The sequence below is a fragment of the Eleginops maclovinus genome, chromosome 4 (genome assembly GCF_036324505.1).
Source record: "Eleginops maclovinus isolate JMC-PN-2008 ecotype Puerto Natales chromosome 4, JC_Emac_rtc_rv5, whole genome shotgun sequence".
NCBI classification, from domain to species: Eukaryota; Metazoa; Chordata; class Actinopteri; order Perciformes; family Eleginopidae; genus Eleginops; species Eleginops maclovinus.
In genome coordinates this window covers 17,543,349-17,567,765 of record NC_086352.1, presented here as the reverse complement: position 1 = coordinate 17,567,765, position 24,417 = coordinate 17,543,349, and the positions used below count along the sequence as shown (strand labels likewise).

General features: G+C 39.6%; 1 protein-coding gene across 1 annotated transcript; it reads right to left on the bottom strand.

The window, feature by feature from the left end:
• Nucleotides 1-706: 706 nt before the first annotated feature.
• Nucleotides 707-24,409, bottom strand: mrvi1 (murine retrovirus integration site 1 homolog). Its single transcript, XM_063880962.1, has 24 exons — nt 24,356-24,409; nt 23,367-24,081; nt 22,414-22,549; nt 19,000-19,028; nt 12,716-12,934; nt 10,638-10,738; nt 10,486-10,547; nt 10,092-10,256; nt 9,698-9,781; nt 9,555-9,604; nt 9,289-9,339; nt 8,424-8,879; nt 8,236-8,314; nt 7,214-7,334; nt 7,028-7,058; nt 5,923-6,063; nt 5,584-5,715; nt 4,703-4,856; nt 4,349-4,398; nt 3,941-4,087; nt 3,317-3,378; nt 2,516-2,638; nt 2,060-2,188; nt 707-1,622 (listed from the first exon to the last, which is right to left on the bottom strand). The coding sequence occupies exons 1-24, from the start codon at nt 24,361-24,363 to the stop codon at nt 1,460-1,462; spliced, it is 3,408 nt and encodes a 1,135-aa protein (XP_063737032.1). The 5' UTR covers nt 24,364-24,409; the 3' UTR covers nt 707-1,459.
• Nucleotides 24,410-24,417: the final 8 nt, after the last annotated feature.

Here is a 24,417-nt window from a genome sequence, read left to right as displayed (position 1 = left end):
TTTGTCATAAACTTTCTTTTGTAGTGTCTGAACAAAAGTGTTAATAACATTTTATGATTCAAGTAACAATAAAGCTTGTCCTCATACTCATTTGAAATGTTTCTGACATCTGACACTGGGTAGCACCCTCCTAATGACTTCCTCCCGAGGGAATTGCTCATTCATGAAAATGCTTCTGATCTCTGGTATCCTCTTATGAGCCTTTCGCACACGACAACATCCCACTTCCACAAAAACATCTCCACACAGGCCCTGATGGCAGGAAATGACGCAGAGCTTACGAACACACAGCAGTGTTTTTGTAAGATATGAGGTGTCAATGAGGGCATAATAAATGACAATTGGGCGCTTAACGGAAAAGTACTGATGTTTAGCTTCTCTTAAGGCGTTTGCGTGTCTGTAAGTTCATATAATGACCTTCTAGAGTTTGAGCACATTACATTAAATGATTTCCTGAGTCAGGAAAAGTAGTGAGCGAGAAAATATGATTGGCAGCAGGACCTTGAAACTGAAGCAGCTATATCCACTATCTTTTATTTTATTATTTACACCTGTGCTTTTCCTACTTTGAAACAGGAAAAATGCTGACTAATTTAAGACGGTCTACCTTGATGGTATAAAAAATATGATGGAAAAATATGGATTTTGGCTACAATCTGCTTTGGAGCATCCTCCATTATATCTCACATTAGAAATCACTACAATCTTCTTTCAGGCACCTTTATTTAAAAGGTGAAGTGGCAGAGCATAACATCCACAAACAACAAACAACACAGGTAGGCACACTTGTGCAAAGAAGTTAAAAAATTAAGACTCATGCCATCTAATCAAAGAAAAATCTCTCAGTGCTCTGAACACACAATACAAGATGGCACAACGAGGACCATCAGCTGAAAAATATTGCACTTTGGAATGTGCCATTTTAAAGTATTTAAATACACATTATAGAAATTAAACAAAAACATGAAAACATTCCTTTACTTTCTATATCTTTAAATATGAATTCAAAGTCTCTCACGGGCTTCATTATTTATTGGACCTGAGAGATTATACTAAAACACTAGAGTGCAGATAAACAATATTCACTTTTACTACAACGGTATTAATGGAAAGTACACAAACCAGAAGATATTCTTACGTATGAATCTAATTTAAATATATATTATCACACTATATAATTGGTCCCTAAACAACAATCTTCTTTTTTATCGCTGTGTCAAACAATCTGTCAATTTTTCAACTGAAATACAATCATAACTTAATGCTGTTAACTAAGACAAAGGCAACATGATCCAAAAAGCCTTCCAAATCTTAGCCCCTCGAGAGTCAGAGTCATGGATTCAAGTGAGTCCAATGTGAAGATATGGTGAACTGACAGACGGAAGATCACCACCTCAGTTTTCTGTGCTGGTGTTCTTTGGTTGTCCTGCTACACTCAGTCCATAGATCTCGTCCCTGCTTACGTGTCCTCACGTCTTTTGTAGTAGTCACTGAAGAAGGTAAAAATACTGATGACCAGGCACATCCCCACGAACAGCGTCAGGGCGACCCAGAGAAGACGCCGACTCAAGGGGAACTTGGGCCAAAAGCGACCAAGAAGAACCAGGACCTCCTCCATCCTCCTGCGAAGATAATGAACTCATACAGTATGCATGTGACATATGTATTTCTGTCAACAGTTCAACATGGCAGATACGCATCTTAAGATCTACAGCAGCAACAATCTGTAAATCCTCAAAGAGATCCATGTGTTGGAGAGATATTTATACTTGAACTGAGAAGTGATTTGTACATTTGAAGATTGGTAAAAGTGATTATATATTTGTTGACATAAAGAACATGACAGTTCACTCCTTTACATTTCATTTCACTCTTTCATTGAAAAGGATCTATCTTATGAGGGTTTCTGCCTCTTTACATTTGTACCTTAATGCAGAAATTTAAAAGTTGTGATGTGCCACTACCAGTACAGACAAGTCTAATTAAGGGTTACTCTTACAGTGTAAATGGGTACACTTTTAGTTTTTAGCATATGTTTTAAGCAGCAGATTTACTTTACCTGCTTGTCCTTCTCTTCTTTCCACTCTCTTCATCCTTATTTTTGGATTCAAGCAATTTCTCTGCAGCGTTTTCCTCTTCCTGCTTTTCCTCCTGGAGCACTTTGCTTTGCTTTAGTCCCTCTTGGAAGCTGTGTTTGAAATGGTCAAATGTAATGGCAAGATTTAAGTGGTAATAATATTAATGTCCTACTGCAGAAATAAATGAATGTAATTCATTTCCTCATGCAAGGTGTCGGTCTACATGTATTTGTAGTGTGTGTATGTTATAATGCTGTTATTGATTTGATGTGTTTTACAATTTTTTATTTGTGTCCCCCTAAATCTGACCGGTCTTTAAATGATATATAGCTGCACAACAACTACAAAACTGATCAAAAAATGTTGTGATTCATGCTGAGCAACAACACTCATCACACAGAGTGTGTTGAGTGTAGTTAAGGATGAGAAGGTCTCACCCTTTATTATACACCTCCTCCTCCATTTTTGCCTTGAGCTCGGCTCTGATCTCGGCTCTGATCTCCTCTAAGTTGACTGGAGGCTTGGCTGGCTCACTTTCCGGCTCCGACACACTCTTTCCACTGCATTGTTTCAGATGGGAAAGAACAGCCAGCCTTGGGTTAGACAATCAGAGCACACGTTATAAAACTGCGAGGATTGTTCATTTAGTTTCCATCACAAAACCATGGCCTTGTTTTACAACGGACAAGCTGTCGCCCTGACTGAGTGGCAGTTTGCATTATCACAGACACCATCACAGACATGGCGAGTACAGAAAGTGAAAATGCAGCAGGCACTTCGCACATTTGTTATTACTATTCTCGTCTTTTCGCAGAGCATTTAGACACTTCACTTGAGAGTTCCACTCTGGTGCTCTTTATAACCAGGATATGATGGGAGCCTTGTGCCTGGACTTTGTCAAACTCTTTGCACAAATGTTTAGATTAAAGCCTCAGCATAGCATATCCATCAACTGCAGCAGGGATAGATTATTTTTTATGCAGTCAGGGTTATATTCGCCCCACTGGGGCTCTCTCTGCACGGTGAAACACATCCTGAAGGTCACACAACAAGACAAAGGTCCCTCTGCAGCAAAACATGCTTTTGATAAGAATGATTAGGAGTTCAGGCATTTTGTGGTCCATTGTTTTAAGGACTATTTGGTGACCTTGGGAAACATGCAAAGGTATGTTAACATCCAGTACGTACATTAATGTGTGTATGTGTGTGTAAGTTAAATATTATTACATAAAGCATACCATTCTGCTGCTGGTTGTGCTGCCTCTGAGGGAGCGTTGGCTTTCACATCATTTGCTTCACACTAAAGAGGAGAAAATCATAGAATTAAGTTGCCTTATAATAATAATATACAATCAAAAGATGAGATAGAGTATTCAAGTCATTTGTAAAAATAGGGTTATAAGTACCATTACCACAACGTAAAAATAATGTCTTGAAGCTGACTGTATGTATCAAAAGTAAGTACTCTGTGTGACTGTGACAACATTATATATGATGTTATTATTGTTAATGCTGATGCATAAATGTGTAAGCAGCACTTAATTTGTTTAAAATATTTTATATATTTAAATAGTTTTGTTTAGGAGGTTCCCCACCCCGTGGGTTGGCCAAAGGGTCATTAGAGAGAAAAAGTCCAGACATAGAGTTTACATTTCAAAATACTACCCATCCATTTTTAAATAAAAAGAAAAACGTAAAAAACAATAATTGCTGTCCTTTAAGTGAACCCTTCGTAAGCAAGAGAGATGACTTCTAAATAACCCATTGTATAAAACTGATATTCAGCAGTAAATGTGAGAGAGTGTGTGTCACTAACATAAATTCTTGATATCTAATTTCCTATTATGGACAGGAAGACCTACCAGGACAGGAAGAGCAGCACTTGCGGTGGGTCCTGTGCTGGGGCCCATGTTGGAGCCCAGCACAGCTGTGGCTGGGGTCTGACCTGGGATGTTGAGGAGGTTAAACTTAGGCACCACCGCTACGCTCACCCTACGTCTTGGCAGAGCCTGGTAAAGAAAGGATGAAAGGGAGGCAGAACATGTGTCAGTGTGAAAAAAAGATGATAAACACAAAATAAATTCAAATTGCTTGTTTTGAATGACTAAAAATTAAAAGGATGAATCAGAATCAGCATACCTTTTCAGAATCAGAAAAAATATTATTATTATTAAATGAACAACAATAAACACCAATGGGAAATTGCAAAGAGAACGTGCTTACTTTATTTCAACACTTAAAACATCCCTCTTAAAAACTAGCCTGCTTACCTTTCCCAGGGTGAGGGACATTGATCTTGACGGCCGTGGAACTCCATCATCTTTATACCGAAACACAGAACACATCAATGCATGAGCACATGAGGAATCGTTACCAAAGCTGCAGTGAAGCTGCTTAGTGCACAGTGTTAGCATACTCCAGTTACAGTGGAAACTTCCCTGATGAAAATATTCATGCAGAGCGAGGCAGCAAATGAGGATAAAAAAGATGCATCAAACGCTTTCCTGGATAAATAGAATTTATGTTTTTTTTCATTGACAGGCATTAAAAAACCTTGGTAGAGGAATAAAACTCAGGTTGGCCGAGTTTTATTCTCTGTGTTTCGCTGTGCAGCGCAGCCTTACCTCCAGTGTCTACGGAAGGATTGTAACAGCGGTTTGAGTTCTGGTTGGCCAGCTTTTTAAACTCCATCAGCTCTGCGTGGTCTTTCTCATAGGTCCTCTTCAAATTTTCCACATATTGCATCATGACCTCAGTTGCCTTGTTCATGCGTTTCTCCTGTTGTGCAATAAAAAGTCATCAGTATGCGTCAACCTTGAAGCACAGAGATTTTAAACTGATTGCTATAGTATTAACACTTTTGACTTATATCATTGACGTTCAAGTGTAGATATGGTTGATTATTCCTGTCCTCTTTAACTGTCTAACACCAAATCCAGCAGACACAGAGCAATTACCCTTCCTATTGGCAGAAGTGCAATAATAACTGGCTTTTTCTTGTTTCTCTGTTTTATGCTTTGGTCTACCTACCCAAGTATCTGTCTCTCTATGTTCAACTATTTTCCTTTTCCTTTATAATGTCTGTAACTATCATACGGTACATCCATGTTATTGTTTGCAGTGTAGAGGACTTAGACTGATCTGAACTTGATCACATGTTATAGGAGAATTAATCACCCTGCAATTTATAGAGCCCTATAATTAGACTGTTGTAGAAGATGGGCAGTGTCACAAGGAAAACAGAAAGATAGGCTTTTGGGTTTGGAAGGATAAATAGCCAAAGACTTTAGTACTGCATAACAGTTAACTTTCTCTTTAACTAATGTTTGCTCTGGCTGGCACAACACATAATAAAAAATGTCCCAATGTTTTTGTAAATGCTGCAGACAAACTTGTCTCGAGACATCCTGAGGAAGAGAGTATCTTTATGAATCTTTTGTACTTTATTTTCACTGCAGCATTCTTTGGTATGCATTGTCATGTGCATGCGTTTGTGTAACTGCACCTGTCGAACTGCTCCGACGATCTCTGATCTGCTGGAGAGCCTCGTGGCCAGTCGGTGCAGCACCACTAACGTCTCGATTAATCGCTGGAAGGATTCACGCTGCTCCAGGTTTTGCCACTGTGGTGACGAAACCTGCAAGAAAGACAACAACATCTCTCTCAGGAAAACACAGTGTACATCAATGTCCCCTTTTGCACCTGGGATTGGACTCCAACAAGGTAAATATTTAGAGTGGGACACTTCCAAGAAACATTAAGGAGATGAACGAGCACTAAAGAGCCAGAGGGAATTCCTCTCTCCTGGTTTATATAACATCAGCTGCTGTTTTCGAGGGCTGACCTTCAGCGCTCCTTTGAACTCTTCTAGCTCTCTCTCTGTGTCTTCCTCCGTCAGGTTCCTCTCCCTCTCCGCTTGTTTGAGCCGCATCTCCAGAGTGTAGTTGTCATTACGAAATGCCAGTGACAGCTGGACAAATGCATTCTGAGGGGAGAAAGTAACGGCAATGTAATACTCAGAAAGCCACATTACATACAAAATAAATACAGATGAGATGCTGTTAATGGCCGCACAACAACTCAGAGGAATAAATCAGACAGAATCAATACAACAGAGTCTCCTACAGTGCACCACACAAACACACACAGAGGCTTAATGGGAGTAAATGTGTAAAGGGGGAATCGAGCATGGGGAACAAGCTGTGATTGTGACATTTAACCTCTGGATGTTTTGCTGTGTTGATCAAAGCCAGTCTGCAGATTTCCAACGTACATGGGCCACGGCTGAGAGGAAATATATGACCTATGACTGTCCTGATCCAGACGCTTCCCAGAGGGATCAGCGAGAGAGGCTGCAGCCTGAGCCCGACAGCGTCACTAGTGTTTGCATTTTCTCCACAGGAAATCACTCTTAGGTCTGATCAGGAACAGAAACAACTTTTCCTGTTCACGTAGCATAGCTAAACTCAGGCAGGCAATTTGCACTAGGTGTCATGAACTTCATTAGTACCAAATCAGTTTACTATGAACATGGGACTACTTTGCTTAAAGAAAACAGATTATTGTTGGCAGTCAAATTTATGACCCATTGTATGGTGACTCTTGAACAGTTAATTACTGTGGATAGTTTTTTTTAATCTGCTCACATGTAGCATTGTATATTTAGCCTGGCTTTGTTCAAGTGCAACAAACTCTACCTACCTCACTAATCATCAGTATTTTGCTTGTTTAACCTCTACAAAGCCCAGTTGCAAGAAAGGTCTGACACATATCCCCACCATAACACATCCAATTGACTTTTTTACACAGTTTGAAAACACAAAATATAACATTTTTATTAATCAGCTAATTCAACATCAAGTATAGCATGCAAGCACACATTACACTTTCAATATGTAATCATGAGTACAGAAATAATGTGTAAAGATCACCCACAGACAGATACCAACCTCAACTTCTTTTTCAGTGAGAGGGGGGGCACTGGAATGAAATCAAAGATGAACTGTTAGTATGGTGAGTAATGTGGAAATGGTATTTGTACTCAGTGATATTAAGAAGTAGGAGGGTTATTTTGCAGTGATGAGATGTCTAAGGCAAACAATTCAAGTTAACTGAAGTAGCTGTTTGTTACACACCAGCCCGGTAGACCTCGGTGGAGTTTAAGTTTTCTCAGCATCAGATCTGAAATGTTTGGCATGGAGTCAGACTTCTCCTTTGCCTCTTCACTAGTGAGTGAGTTTGGAGAAGCTGGAAGACCTGCAGACACATTTTTGCATAAATCATAAAAAGAAGTTGACAGTTTTTAATCAAGTCTCAAGTCATTTGAGCCTCATTTAAAGTAATAATAAAAATGCTTTAATGTGAGTCTACATAAAGCATCATGTACTAAAGTGAAACATGTTAACTTTCCCAAAAAAGTGCAACTACAAGAGGCTAATATAAACTGAGATATTACGTAAGAGTAGCACAACATTAGCGATCATAATACCGGTTGGCTGGAGCATTCAAACCTCTGACCGTGTTCATCAAAGGAAAGGCTCATTTAACGTCTTATAAATTCAACTTTACATTTGTAAGAAGAAGAAAAAGAAGTTGTTATTTGTTCTTTTAAAAGTGATATCATCTCACCTTAAGGTCTCTAGGTGCTGACCTTAGAAATGTAAATATATTTTTGTACAGTTTCCTTTGAAGTCATGCTGATACTTTATGGATTTTTTTGTTCAAAATTTGCCCTTTCTACATTTTTGCTTTCTCAAACACTGAGTCTAATCTTAAGTTTAATAAGTCTCACAGCAGTCAAGTTGTGACTTAAGTCCTAAGTCTACAGCTTTGTCTCTTTCCAAACCTACAAAGAAATACATCAAATCATCTCCTCATTTCATCTTCGACAGGTGGTCTGTGACTCACACACTTTAACAATGATGCCATCTGCTGATGGAAAATGAAAACAGCATTTATTTCTTTTTTATGAGGCTGCCTGTAAGTGGGTGGCACAGAGGGAAACAAAAACAAGAACAGATAGCTATCATAATTTTCTGATTGGAACAGATTTTCCCTCAGATTCAGGAAGTGCCCACCTAGGCGACATTGCTGAATGTGCTGCTGGAGTTTTTTCTTTCTTAAACGGATTAGAGGGGAAAAAAACAAGGACTGTTACCTTTTTCCTGTTCAGCTGCTTCACTCAAGTCAGGTAATTTTGATCCGACTATGCTTTGGTTACGCATCAGCTTGTGCTCCTGTATATACAAACACACAAGGAAGAACAAGGCATTTACACCATTTTTATCATATTACAGAAGAAGCCTCTGAATACATAAGCAGTAATGACAGTCCTCTATGTTTTACCTCTCTGAATTTAGACAGTTTCTGTACACTCCCCTGCTGGCTGGGGAGGTCCTTGTACCCTGAAGATTTGAAGACAGCATCCCTGGGCTTGTCTGAAAAGGTATCCTCCGCTGTTGGAGGGAAACTAGGGGCTCCGTTCCTTGAATTAAGGGTGCCTACAGCATCCCAGGAAACAGCCCTCATAAGAGGAGGGAAGGCCCCGATGGTCTTGATCTCTGCTGTACAGGGGGCCTGTTGAGTAGGGGGTCGGGGGACGGGCTTTGCCACCCCTGTGGCCGGGGCCTGGTTGGGGTTACGGCCTGGACCAGGTCCTTCATCTGTTTTACCGACTGCTGGGGGACTCTTAGGTACAGCAGGGTCACAGTTCTCCTTCTGAACAGCAAAACGAGGCGTCAAAGTCCCAGAGGAAACTTTCCTCTTCTCAGAGGGCTTCCAGTCCACCAGCAGCCTGTTGCCCTGATGTGAGCAAGATAATAACTTTTATTAATTCATTCAGAGCTTTGAAGCCTGCAGTATCTGATTAACATTTGTGACAGCCCTTCTACTGTTTTATAAGTTTGTGCATAAAGGTAAGTCATTTTGCAGTCTCTCATGGATTATCTCCCTGCCAATAGTGCTACTCTTAGAACAAAAACAATTCTATAATGTCTGTACAAAAATATAATGGAACGCTTTCCAATCGTTTCTGAGACATTTCAGCCTGGAGTCAAGCAGTCGACTAAAAATGTCAGACTTTTTTTAAAATTGCGAACAGTGTGACAGAGTTGACTCTCGTTTATTTTGCTTAACCTTTCTATCCGGCCTGCACAAGTTTCATATCTGCATTAATAGAAAGAAACACAGTGAGTGAATGTGGTACTCTCACCTCCTGATCTTGTGTCGTTAGGTCTGTCTGCTCTCGCAATGAAGAGAACTCCTATAAGGGAGGACAACAAAGCAATTTTCTGTTGTCAATAAATATAACTCGAACCTCCAAAAAAGGGAAGTACAGAACAGTGCCAGTATGACTTGGGGAAAAAAGAGGATGCATCAAAAAGTATTAGCATTACAACCGATCATTGGTGCATGTTCTCTTTTTCTTTTAGCTGTTTGAATAAAATACAACTTTCATAGAAATAAATAAGTATTTACCTGCCCAACTGACTGTGAGCTGACATGAGTCGCCTCTGTAGGTCCTACAGCTGAAAGAGTAGACAAAGACATTCTAGCAGACTGAAATTGCCAACAAATAATAGGAAAATAGGTAGAAAAGCTTTAAATATATAGTTATATACCAGTTTGAGGAGCCACAGTCAATGAGCTGCTTCTAGAGGAACATGGTGAGGACGACGGAGTTGGAGTTGGAGTTGGAGAAAGACCTGTGGGGAAAAACATATCTCTGAATAAAACACATGATTCATAAAGTTTAATGTGACTTTTGACAGTAAAACAAACTACTTTAAATAAACTGTAGTGTAGGTAAAGAACAGAGCATTTTTAAAAATGTACTTAAACTCACAGACAACAATCAACACATGCTAAATGAATGATCTGCTATGTACAGTGTGTGTGTATCTGTGTGTGTGTGTGTGCGTATCGTGTGTGTGTGTGTGTGTGTGTGTGTGTATCCATGTGTGTGTGTGTGTGTGTGTGTGTGTGTGTGTGTGTGTGTATCCGTGTGTTTGATACCTGGTGGTGAGTCAGTGAGGGAGCGGCGGCCACGGCGTGTCAGGAATCGGTCGCTGACCTTCTTGGCCTGCTGGAGCAGCTCCAGGTTCTTCTGTCGATCCTCCTCAGAGAGCTGCAGCTCCGGGAGCTGATCTTTCACCAGGTCGATCACATTACCTGTGCTGTCTGAGAAACACACACACACAAACAAGCGCACACATTTTAATTAATTAATAACATTTTAAAAGCAAAAGGTTCTAGACAGCAATGTTTACCAGATGGCTTGCTTGTGTGTGTGTGTGTGTGTGTGTGTGTGTGTGTGTGTGTGTGTGTGTGTGTGTGTGTGTGTGTGTGTGTGTGTGTGTGTGTGTGTGTGTGTGTGTGTGTGTGTGTGTGTGTGTGTGAGTCTACCCACCCACTCTGGTGATTGGTCCTCCAGAGGAGTTTCTGGCCATGCGAGATCTAGGACTGTGTGGCCTGACAGAGGAAACAGAAACAACATGTTGTCACCGTTTGGATCAAAAAAATAAGTAAGTATTTCATTGTTTGAGATGCTGAGAAGATTACCTGGTCTGCTCCAGAGGATGTCCATCTTGTTGGACAATAGTGGCCTGCTGTGGGTAGATGATGGTGGGGGCAGTCATGACGACAGCTCGACTAGGTGTAGACTGTGCAAAAAAACAGAATCTGGTTTATTGTAAAGTAGGTTCTCGCATGGAAGGAATTTTCTTTGGTGCCTAATATAAACATAGTATGTAAATAAAACAGTCAAGAAAATTACTATAAAAACTATTAAAGAGTATTTTAGAAGTGTCTAAAACCATGTCCAAGATAAAACAAGGTTATAGCAAAACTGGCATTAGAGTAATTCATATTTTCTACTTTCATGAAATACAAGTTTGTTTAATATGCATTTTATTAAAAAAAAAATGAACTGGTCTAATGAGGTAATTAAAACTAGGTTTGGAGAAACAGCAAGACAGGACTTTATTGTGCTATAGAGGAGCATATTTTCGACAAAGTTATATATGGATATCCCTCCGTTTGTAGGAGGACTCAAGGATTTTATAATCGTACTTCCATAAAGTATGGAGACTCACAAAAGATAGATTTTTAATTGAGTGGTCAAAATTGAAGCAGCAGGGGCTAAGACATCCTCTCTTTTGTGGGTCAAGCTTAAAAGATCTTACATAATGCAGGCTGTCCAGAGCCACAAAACACATAATACTGCTTTTTTAAACAAAGCATCACTTCAACAATTCCAGTTTCAAACATTTGGAAGACTTCCCATCTTCTTAATCTATAGGTTGTTCAATTCCTGTTTCACAAAATCCCAAATCCTGGTCCAACCATATAAGGTATGTAGTCAAGTAAACACAGACAGAGATCAAACAGAAGTTCCCTAAGAGCTGCTCTCAGACTATCTTTGCACTTCAATCCAAATAAAAGGATTCCTTCTGAAGGTAATGCTGCACAAAGGCCACTGCTGTAGTGAAGGTGGATTTTTTTATAGTGTTGGCACATGCCCTAAAGATTGAATTACACAGCTTCATTACATTCTGCAGAGATGTCTTATCTACCTCTGTGTTTATTTGCGACTGCGGAAGATGATGTCAGAGTGTTTAACACTTTGCTCTCTGCAGGAAAGTTAACTTCTAAATCTGACCCCTACAAGGTTATATTCTCGGCCCCGGCCGTGGCGCAACTGGCTGGGGCACCTGCACCGTACGCCGGCGACCCGGGTTCGACTCCCGACCCGTGGTCCTTTCCGGATCCCACCCCCACTCTCTCTCCCACTTTCCTGTCACTCTCCACTGTCCTATCCGATTAAAGGCAAAAAAACCCCCCAAAAATATATTTTTAAAAAAGTTATAAAGATTATATTCTCTACATTGTTGGTAGCAGGTCAGTTCACCCAAAGAAGACTAATATTTAATGCCAATTGTCCTAACTGATATCTAGCCATGCACATAGTCTTGGTTTGGCAAACAAAAATAAAAAATGTAAATGTAAATTTGAGTGAAATAATTGATGATTTGAAAGGATTGCTCCTGATTGGTTTGCCAAAGTTCCCAGATGATATTTTACCAATTCAGATTTTTAGAAAAAATTGTATCAATGTGAACATCAACACAACAACAAGAAATTAAGCTCATTAAGTAAAGTAAACTTATATAAAGCCCAAAACCATAAAACAGAAATGTGCCTGAAAGCCCTTATAGAGACACATCTTTTAAATACTTTAAGATGGACGATTCATTATAAAAACAGACAAAGTGGCTTTCAAAGACTCGTAAAATACCAATGAATCGTTGAATATACAGATTCAGTTTAAGATGATATTTACATTCACAAAAGATGGAGTACAGAGCCAAACAATTAGAAGTTAGAATTCTATATACACTTTTAGAATTTAAAGCTGCTGTGTTTGTGTTTGTTGATTGAATATAAATAATTTTTTCTCTCGTGTCTGAGTGACAAATCAAGTGCTCCCAGCCAAAACTGAAAGCATAATTATGAACTTAAAATAAAAGGCATTCAGTAGCATTGATAGAATCTCCTCACCAAAGCCAAATGGATTATTCAGTGTCAGATTTCACGCCCTCACATGCTTTTTCCTAAAACAGAGTATGTGCTACACTCACTGTACTGGGAGAGCTGGAGGAACTGTTCATCTCTTCGGGGGAGTCCTCCTCTTCCTCGGGCAGGGTGGGCATGGCGGGGAGCAGAGGGGGGCGTGAGCGGGTGTGGGGGAACACAAAATGTCTCTCAGTTGTGCAGGGGGCAGCACAGGACTCGTCGAGGTTATGATCACTCTGCTCTGGAGGAGATCCGTCTGGGAAGGGGTCCTCCTCTTCCTGGAACTGAAGGATCATGCACAAATAAAGACACAATCACATGTATGTCATGCATGAGTAGACAAATTACAAGTAGAGTAACTCTTTCTGAACAGCAGGATGTTTTTTGTAAATGAGCTACTGATCTTTGCTTTTGGGGGTTTTCCCTTTCCTGTAGTGTGTACTGTATATAGGTGTTTGTGCCTGTAAAAGGTCTGCAAAGGCGAAAATCCCAAAGTTCCCTCCAGAGAGTTTATCTCTCACACACTCTCCCCCTGCCTTAAATGCCTCCTTTGGACTCCTTTGTTAACTTCTGTAACATAATGACTATGTTACACTCACGCTTCCATTGGCTACTGGCTAGCTCTCAAACATATTGTACGTGATTTGGGATTGGTGGGACATCTCTGAGTGTACGACCAATCACAACAGAGCCAACCAATCAGAGCAGACTGGGCTCTGGTTTCAGACAACGGCACAAAATAAAAATTCTGAAACCCAAAAATGTCCATAATAGGGCCCCTAAAAAAAAAACTATACATGAATGGTGAGATTCTGAAGCAAGCTTTACTAGGTGATCACAGCTAAAAATAGGAAATACCATAATAGCCTTGTTCCCATTTCTTGGAACAGCAGCTCTGGCCATTACATAGAGGAAAAAAAACTCTCTCCAGTGAGAACGTAAGTTAAGCATAAAATACCATAATGGCAAAATGTCATGATACATTAGCCATGCCATCAATAAGATACAGTGGGTTGCACTCTCTCCACCGACATTAGAAGCAAAGGAAGTTTGGTTAATGCCCATCATTAAAATAGATCTAGCTCTATTTGTTCGCTTTTTGCCATTAAATGCAAGTATTCCCGTAAGACTTAAGTGCACCTTAGTGACATTGTTTTCCTACAGGGAGATCGAGAGCAGTGGATTTGCTACTCTTGGGGTGGCACACATCTTGAAATTGCCACTGAGTATTGCACTTAAAATTCAAATGATTTCAACTTTGACCTTTCAAAGGATTAGCAGTAAGATAACACCTGGACCTGTAGGTGACGTAACAACCTTTTAATGATGTATACAAGAGAAGCGCTATGGAGCATTGTTTTAACAAGTGGGTTCCTGGTTTGTTTGAGTCGTTTAGGTATACAATAACAGACATGCACTCAAACATGATTGACATATTTTTCTTGATTTAAATCCTCTAATATAGATGGTGTTAACACATTAAGTAATGAACAACTTTAGAAATGTTCTATTCTGAATTTGAACATCCCTAGTGTTTTAAAAAATGTCACAAGTCTATTTTTAATCTTATTATATATGGACTTCAATGGAAAAATATAAGAGAAAAAGATGCATTAAAGATATTGAAAATATGATTCGATTTTCCTAGATCCAAGAAGTAACGAGCAGTAATTTTATATTGAATTCTGCCTACAACATGACTGATATAAAATGCAGATAAATATCACTCTTGCCTGAGCCTGAAGCCAAAGGTAAGTATGTTCTTCTTCCCACAGGGACTTTAATCAGGCAGGTACCGTTTTGAGCAGAAGCACGCCGACTGGGATGCAAAGGGTTTTTATGAAAATCAGCTTCTACAGAGTTACTGCTCTCACAGGCTGACTCCTGAACTCCTGAGGGACTGTGTTGTGCCCGTGTTGTGCAACACAAGCATGAAGATAACTGAGAGGAGAAATAATTATTGATTGTACACTATGTTGGTTTTTACTTGAAGCTCATCAACAGTGTGAATTTATTAAAGCTTAATTTAAGTAAATATGAGGTTGAGGAGAGTATTTTCAGAGATAACACCACAGACTGAATACAATTGACAAAGAATAACAAAATATGAGTAGTGCTAGAGGACTCCTAACAGAAACAAGCTCATGCAGCACTCAACTACGAGGAAAAAGACAATAACTGATCAATCAGTAGACAGAAGAAACTGAAAGACTTATGAACATATCTTGTTCCTAAGATTCAAAACAAAGTCAAAAGAGGGGACACTGCATATATTTCGACAAGAATTATCAACATGACTGCATCATCAATATAATACAATGTAAAAAGGTGTGCAATCTGAACACCATATGTCCAAATATATGTAAGTGAAATACTTTATTTGTCAAGGACAATCTGCTCATGTCAAATATCTCCCAATCAGAAACAAGGGCTTGGATATGGTATATCGATATGTAGCAGGGATGAAAATAACATTCAGAATGAACAAACAATTGTTGTCTTCAAAAGTACTTTAGTTATTTGATAACAAGAAAAAAATCCATCATTTTTGAGTATCTTATCATTCAAAGCAACATCTTGTTTCCCCCTGAAAATACAAATACTTAAAAAATTACTAAAACATTTATTTAATTGAAAAAATGTGCAGATTCATATTTGTTCTATTGACCAATCAACTAAATGAATAATCCAACTGATCAATGCAGCAGCGGTTAAACTAAATAGAAAGAAAACAGATTACTTAATTTGGTTAAATATTATGTGTGCACGTTGTTTGAACCTTTGTTTGAACTTACAGCTCCTTCCTTTTTGGTAACAAATTCATGCAAATGTAAGTGCACAAACCTCTAAAGGAGCACTGTTAGCACAAGCTATTGAGAAGGCTTAGTGTCCCGGATGCTAATGTCCTGTCTGTTTGGTCTTACCGAAAATAGAAAGATTTACATATGCATGTCCAGCACAGACGTGGCTATGTTTTTGCCGGCGGTGCAGATGATAAATAAGGCGTGAAGGCAAGTGAAGGTCCGATGAATTATTGGTTATTTCAGAGGTAAGGCATGCACTTAACACAAGGACAAATGTTTTGTGAATACAGGGCCAGAATATGCAGTGTGCTGCTCAGTGTCATCACCAACATGACACGTTCTTGGGAAAATATTGGGACAGATCGACTGTGAGCCACTTGGGAGGAAATGGGTTGTTTAACTGTCCCCAGCGTGCTGCGAGAATACTTCCTGACTACAAGAATCCTGTCTTATAGCATTAAATTAACTTCTCTGAGCTTGCAGTACAGACAAATTAAAGCTTAAAATCTAATTTACCTGATAGTGTGAACTGCATTCTCAGCCTATTTGTTCTGTGATTGTTCATCAAATGAGATCAAAAGTCAACTTCAAGTGTGTACTGCATTTATAAATATGAGAGTGAGTCACTGAATATTTCTTACATGATTATCTAATTGCCCCTGGAGCTCAGAGCGGCTTTAGTAACAATCACCTGTCTTGATTTGAACTACTGAATATTAATTTATTTTTATGTAACCCCTTTTATTATTCCACCAATTTTCTACTTTTTCCACAGCTGTAACATTCTGTATTGTCTCCTACAAGACGGCAAATAAGGAAGACTAAGAAATCAGAGGTATTACAAATATTGGTTTTTCCATTTCTTAGAAAAAAAATGTCTGACAAAACCTAGCAGATGCAGCTCAATAAGTAAACAGTCCTTTCAGGAGTGTATCCTGACTCAGCCGCAACAACGCTGCCATCCTGCAGTGCAGGAGTCTCGGCAGTGCAGAATGTTTCCCCCTGGCAGACCATGAGACTGAGATAAATATTGCAGAGTAATTGAATCACTCAGATTGTTTCCTGTTGGGGGAACAGGACAGAACAAACAAGCCTGAACACAGACAGCCCCTGCACAACTCCACAACCTCAATGATGTTCTTATAGTTTACACTTATTTTAAAAATACAACATATTTGTCCTTTAAAACCATTATATTCAGAATGAACTTCTCATTGCTGCCAGGCTTAGCTGTCCTCTCACTCAGAGGGAGAAAAGGGGACCGGCACCCTCCTCCCCTCCTCTGTTACATAAGCCCACTCCCTCTTGCCAGATTTGTTTAAAATTTGGTTGTGTGAAGCAAGGAGTACAGGGCCAGCAGAGGAAGTGGTTGCTACAGAGCTACAGTACGAGATAACAGGACAGAGGAAGTGTGAGAAAGACAGAAAAAAATGGTTGCACAGAGTACAGTCAGATGAAAAAGTAGATAAATCCACTGATTTCAGAAATGCACAATCACACACAAAGAAGACAGATGAGATGAGACAGAGTTCCACTTGCAGACAAACACTTCATTATGTAAACTCACCCTAGCAGCCACAAGTCAGACGGACAACTGTTGAAAGGTAAACAATAACCTTCTTGCACAAGTTTGACACAGTAACAGACACACCAACAGAGGACTGAACCTGCATCTCCTAAAACCATCACCCACTAAGACCTCACAGCTCCACGCAGCCGATCATATGAACCTGTCCACAGAGAGCACGTACGTTACCTGAGTCTACCACTAGCGCTGTGGAGAAACACTCACTCCTGCTGATCCCTCCAACCTAGAGTACCTTCCCACAGTCAAACTGTCACTTTCAAACTGTCTTTTCTTCAGAAATCTCCACTATCCTCGGGGCTTCTGCTTCCTTCTCCCGTCCCCTCTGTTCCCTGTCTTTTTTCAGCAGCAGCCTCTCTTTCACTCCTGGGAGCTTTGACCATTTAAGGAGAAGGGCTCCGTATGCCTCTTTGGGCTGCTGTGGTGTGTGTGTGTGTGTGTGTGTGTGTGTGTGTGTGTGTGTGTGTGTGTGTGTGTGTGTGTGTGTGTGTGTGTGTGTGTGTGTGTGTGTGTGTGTGTGTGTGTGTGTGTGTGTGTGTGTGTGTGTGTGTGTGTGTGTGTGTGTGTGTGTTCTCAGGCTGCTGCTCCACTGATCATCCTAAAACTCAACTAAAACTTGAAGAAAGTTTAAAAGTTTGTTATCTTTTTCTGTAGGATTTGTTTTTCTTTTCATAGTGTGGGAGCAGTAGGAGACTAGTTTATGTGTTGTTGTAGGAAAGGGCATGTTTGTGAGAGATGGATAGATAGATTTTAACCGTCTGATATGTGTTTACTCTGCTGACTGAGAGGACTTCATGCAACCACTCCTGAGCTCTTGAAGTTGACTATTGTTTGGTAAAATGCATTGTCAAACTTTGCACCGTTTGCACTGCTTTTTAGTGCAGAGAGATTTGGGTTGTAATTTGCTGTGATCCTCTAGGTTTTTGTGGGGGATAAAGAGACACAGCACATCGAGTAACTTTGTTTGGAGCAACACAGCTGATGTTCACAGTGAATCACAGTATTCATTAATGTGAGCTGAAAATATGAAGTGCTAAAATTGCAAGAAAAAAGTGAATCAAAGAAACAAATTGTGCAAAAAGTCAGATGGTTTTCGTGTTGAGTTCAATTGGAGTAAAGATCTTCTTCTAAGTTATTCAGACATTGAAGTTGTGTTGTTTTACCAAGTAAAACATTTAAAAATACTCAGTGACAAGAAAAAGCAGTGCATTCAAAGGCTTAGTTGAAATCGAAGTGAAGTATTATGATCAAAATGTAAATAAAGTATCAAAAGTAAAAGTAATCTTATTGTTCTGGTGTTGTAGCGACTAGCTGGTTGAGGTGTAGATCGTTTTAACCATCTTACACTTAAGTAGTTTCACAAGAGAAAAAAAGAGGTAGTGAGATGATCATCAGTGGAGCAAAGAAGAAAAAACATATTTCTGAAACACAAATCTATAAAATGTTCTTTCTGTTAACAAACAGAGGGGTTTTAAGGGGCCTTTCTTTAGTGGAACAGCTAAAAAACAGTAATACAGTAATAGGAACAGTTATAAGGGGCCCAAAATATTAATTCCAAGGACTGGGCCAAAACTTTTGAAAACTACTAGCTACATTTTGTAATAAATGTGTTGTATTTAATAATCTTATTCATTTTAAATTTCAATCCAAACAGCACAATCATTGTTATATTTATAAGCAGTATAAACTTTTAGTAAAAGATGTATACCTCATTAGGTGGTAGGCTAGTTGTTAGCACACTTTAAAAGGTCTTCTTATGAAGCGCTGATAAATACTGTACATTACAAAGTGTTTCTATCCGTTTACTTTATTTAGCATGGGTTGGTTAACGTCAATATACGATTATTCCTAAATCATTAAGATATACAAACAACCAACACATCAGGTATGCAGTCCTGCCTCTACGTACAACAGTTATATTTGTCACATTTTGCTGCTGTGCAGCAGGACGGAGTCTTACCTTGCTGTAGCCGGCTCGTCCTGTGCCACCTGTTAAAGCGAGAGCACAGACACACAGTGAAAACAGCTTATTTGCATTTAACAGGAAATCATGCGAAAATGCAAATTTCATGGGATGGTTTTTAAAAAAGAGTGTGTGTCAGAGAAACAGAATGAAAAAGACAAAAGGATTTAGCTGTCCTGTGATGTTAATGCTGGCATTGAGATATTCATCTGATTGGCTGAGCTACTGTAACTTGTTTCAGGAAGTATCTCACCACCCCTTTCCAACCCTATTACCAGGGGCAACAATAACCTGGCAACCATCTCAAATACATGAGGTGCTTGATCTGTTGGTTGAAAGCTCTTGGCCCAAGTTAAGGCTGTTGTGTCGTGTGCTTTAGGAAAAGGTCAGAGATATTGTGATACCGAGCAAACGGCTTTACACCAGTGACTCTGATAAGCATGTAAAGTAGATTCTTTGAAGTGTTTTTGGCAGCTGTTTCCTTCCAGCATTTTTCATAATTCAACCTTATTTTCATGACAGAAACTTTTGTTCTCTTCACAGATAAAATATATTTGTTTTACTATAAATGTTCAGCCTTAGCACAATCTACAGTATATTTAATGTGTGTGTGTCACACACACACACACACACACACACACACACACACACACACACACACACACACACACACACACACACACACACACACACACACACACACACACACACACACACACACACACACACACAGTATCACAGACCCCCTGCTTTTCTAAATTATTTACATTCCGTCTCCATGGATCTTTGTGTATCACACAACCAGAACGTCTTCTTTTAAACAGGAACATAAAACCTTATTATGTTAGTTAAGTGGATTTAATATCTCATAATAATGTTTTATTAGTGTAAGACAGATACAGAGGAGTTCAAAAGCCTTAATTAAGGCAGAGTTCTTAGTGTACTCTAGATGTCATCTGAAATACGGATTGTCAAGAGCAGACACTGCCATCATACCTGCCAATCATCAGCATGTTAGCACACTGATGTTAGCATTTAGCTCTGGCACCAGCAGCATCCTAAAGCCTCACAGAATGCCTAGCATTGCTCTTAGTTTTGTTCATAACTTAGTGAATGTGTTTAATACTATAATTAGCATCTGTTCTATAGCGGCTTTTATTAGCTTTCTTTCTTTTATTTATTGTTGCTGTATCCTAAAAGTTGTGCTTAGATGGTGCATTGTCTGCTTCTTGTCTTGCTTTTTCTTTTAAGGTCCAGACAGCAATCAATAAATCAAATGCTCTACTGAAACAAAGAAACATATCTGGTATCTGTTGCAGGAGTTTTATAAGCCCGCCCAATCTTTTTATCAAGACTGTATGAAATGATTGGACTGCCTAGTGTCTACCAGTCTACCTGCTTACTCACGTACCTGCGCAAACTCTGCCAGTGCACACAATGCATGTGACCTGAGTTTCACAAAGTGTGGCAGACAACATTTCCCAATATTACATGCTAACTTGGCAGCTGTAAATAGTAGCAATAGCCATGTTTTTAATTTGCATTAAGTATAATATAACAAGGTGTTATCTTGTAAATGGGGCGTGAGGTAGTTAGATGTGGTTAGCGATTCGCTGCTCTTCCAACTGCTCACTTGCTGTATTCAGCCAGTGCATGCATGTGTTTTCCGTTGAATGCCTAGAGTGATGGACTAGGATGTTTTGAGGTTGGAAACTTTCAAAATCCATCTAACTGTTGCCTGCTCGAGGTTTAACAGTAAGACATGCAGGGATTACAAATAAATCCTTTTGGTGACATCTGGCACTTTTGAAATCATATTAATGCTGAGTGACATATGCTTTCCCTTAAAAATAAATAAATAACGTTCAGTATTGTTGAGGTAATGTTAACCACTATCTTGGTATGCGAGTTCTCGAAATGCAATGAACCTTCCTTTTATTAATAATGACTCGATTCAACCATCCACCATCTACTTCTTGATGTGCAGTATCATCAAACTGACAGTGTAAATATCAACTTTTATGACAGCAATGTCATATAAACATAAAATGTGCAGTTTTTCATGATGTGGCTGCAGCTTCATTTGGTTAGCAAAGCCCATGCCAACACTGGATAATGTTAAATTATTACAGAAGGCCATAAAATAAGCAAACAAGCAGACACGAAGACGACTACTGTCTGTTCATTTAGAATATGGTGTAATTTCCCCTCTGAGCCCACCCACTGGTTCTCAGCAACCTCAACATGCTCCAAAATCTTCTAAAATAAACAATTACATACAGAATAAGACTACATCCTTCTGAACCATCAAGGAGCTCTTTCTTGGGGAAGCAGATTTTGAAAATATGTGCCATGACCTTTCCTGAAGAGTTGGGGAAAAAATGACCCTTCATTTGACCAAGAACGTAATTCCACATGATGAGTATTGGGAAATATAAAAACAAAAAGGGCAAAATGATTGCTGAACAGCCAGCAGCTTCGGAGGAACATCAACAGAATAAGGCGTCCCAAAGGGCTAGTTCAAAGACACTGAAGATGTTGTGTTTAGATTGTTTTGTAACTAACAGTTAAATATAGTTAATAAAAAAGGGGATCTTAGCAATGTTTTGGGGGGAATAGTTTAACATTTTGAGAAGTATACAAATTCATTATTTTGATGATGAGAAAATGAAAAAAATGTATATAACTTGATCAATAAAGCAAAATAAGATTTCCTTAAAATTATAAACTTTATCAAAATTTGCGGTAAAAAAAATAGGCTACAAGTTTTTCAAATTCCTTTATATAATTAATTCATTTACATTTCAAGTGCTGTGCGTTTCTTTTTAACTTATTTTATCCATGCATATTCACTTCACTTTGAACTGCGTGTTTTTTACTGTCCTATATTGGAATGATATCATACCTGTTATTAGTGCCTATGCTTTGGGCTGGTCCTGCTGGGCCTTTAGTACTTCACATATTTCTCTACGGTTTCAAAAAAACTTGCTCACAAATTCTGATGTAAATGTGAAGTGGGCTGATCCACAATGGAAATTATAACTCACAAAAACAAAGTGAAAAAGGGATGTAGCCAAAAATACTTATCCTCACTGTTTACATTAAAAAAAATCTCGATTCCCCTAATTTTCCCCATGGCCCCCTTTAATAAATAACACACACTCCCTCAGAGCTCATTCTTTCCTCCTCCTCCTCCTCCTCCTCCTCCTCCTCCTCCTCCTCCTCCTCCTCCTCCTCCTCCTCCTCTTCCTCCTGCTCACTGTACCAGCTGTTGTGTGCAGTGTAAATATCGTCTGTGTCTATTTTCAGACATCCTGAGGGGTTACCATAAGAAAAGGAAGTTGCCTTAATTCATCTGTGTCCCACAGTGTACCCCATAACCCTGACAACACTGTTATGCAGCCGTCTTACCATTCATGGGGAGTTGCAGAGGCTCACTGACAGGAGATGGAGGAGCAACATCTCCGTCTGCGGGCTCCACATCGGACTCAGTCTTAAAACGAGGGACATCTGTTCCAGGATCAGCTGGTACACTGAAACCTGGAGACTTGAGAAAAGTACAGACACAGTGAACCTTTGATTATTGCCTTACATCAAACTAATAAACTTCATATGTTTAACTGTCGAAGAGATACAATTTATATTAGGTTGAATGCATGATATCACTATTATTAAATTAGTCCTTGTGTGAGTACAACAACTCAAACTATAAATATAATGTCTAAGTCTTAATAACTTTCGTTTGAGTCATTGAAAAACTCATAAAGCTTTAAAGCTCTGTTTATGTACACAACAGTTGTTCCCACATAAGGGCAAATCAGATGACCCCTTGTGGGGGCCATTGGATATTTTATTTCAAACACTGGATAGTTTGGCTCCTTGGCTCAATAGAAATTATACAAATGAATTAATACATTTTTAAACTGCTCACAGAATTGTATGTTTGGTATGAATGACGCAAAAAAGTTTTCAAAAGGATTTTATGCAAATGATAAAGCATCATTTATGTTTTACCAAAGCAATATTTATTATTGCGCAATGTAAAAAAGATGTGTTACTAAATTGCAGCTCAGAGACTATATTGTTCTATTTATTAACAAATGTGCAAATACTCTTGTTTTCTCAAAGTCGATAGGATTTATTCTAGCAGTATCTCTTTCCACATAAGTTTTATGCTGTTGTAATTTGATGGTTAAATATCAACTTTTGTGCTTTATTTCATAAGAAATGTTGTATAAAAAGTCCAGACATTCATTTTATCGGATCAACATACAGTACATGTTACTTTAAACCTTAAAATAAAACTCAAATAAAAACTACCCTTCACTGTTAGTCATACAGACATTTAACACAGATGGACAAACCTGAGTTTGATTTGTTTCTCCACTCTTGGCCTCCAGCTTGTTCAGCTGCTCTTCAGAGTCGGCTGCTTGCTCCAGAGCCTTCTCCACCTTCAGGGTTATGCTCTCCATCCTCGCTCTCACCTGGCCCACCCTCTGCTCGCTCTCTCTCACCAGTTCGGCAGTCTCCAGGGCGCTGTTCACCATTGCCTCCATCCTCCTGAGAGTCTCCAGGAGGCCGTCTGCGGTCACCCTGAGTTGGGTTTGCTCCTGCTCTGAAGCTCCACCTGTAATCTCAGTGGACACGGCTGCATCCCTCTGATCCTTCACAACCTTCTCCACCACTCTGCCTGGCTCCTCTCTCTCAGTGTTGGTTCCCTTGTCGATATAAAGACTGCGGATCTTTTGCTCAGTAACACACTCCTGTGCAGATCTTACAGAAGCTTGCAGGAGGCAGATCTGCTCCCTCATATCACTGATGGTCTGCTCTGCTTGCTGAAGCTTTGCTCGTGTCTCAGAGACCTCCGGGCCCGGCTGAGGGTCTTTTGTCCGGGCCTTAGCCCCCTCCACGCTGCGGGCTTTCCACCAATTAACCACAGCCACCTTCTTGGCGTCCTGCAACTGAGTCTGGCTCCCCGTCTGGCTCTGCTTTTGCTCCTTCTCCCAGGCTCTACACCGCTCCTCCACCTTGTCCCCTCTATCCTCCCACACACACTTCTGCAGCTCCAGCTCCTGCAGCCTGAAACCACCATCCCAGCTCTATAAACATCTCTTTTACACATTGTTATGACTGTAGTTACCAAGGGGTACTAAAACCGCACTTATGCCCGATAGAGTCAAACACAAAGAAGATAGTAAATCCTATGGGCTGCGTAATGGAGATGCCCATAAATACACTGAGAAAACCAGACACCCCTTTTAATAGCTGGAGAAAGCTTCTCAGAAGAACAGAGACTAACATCAACCAAATCCAGTCTGTTACCATAACAGGAGAAGAAAGGTAAAAAACTCACATACACATTGACAAGTTGCTGCTTGATGCTTGCCTGTTGCTGATGGCGTTGAGGATGAGGCC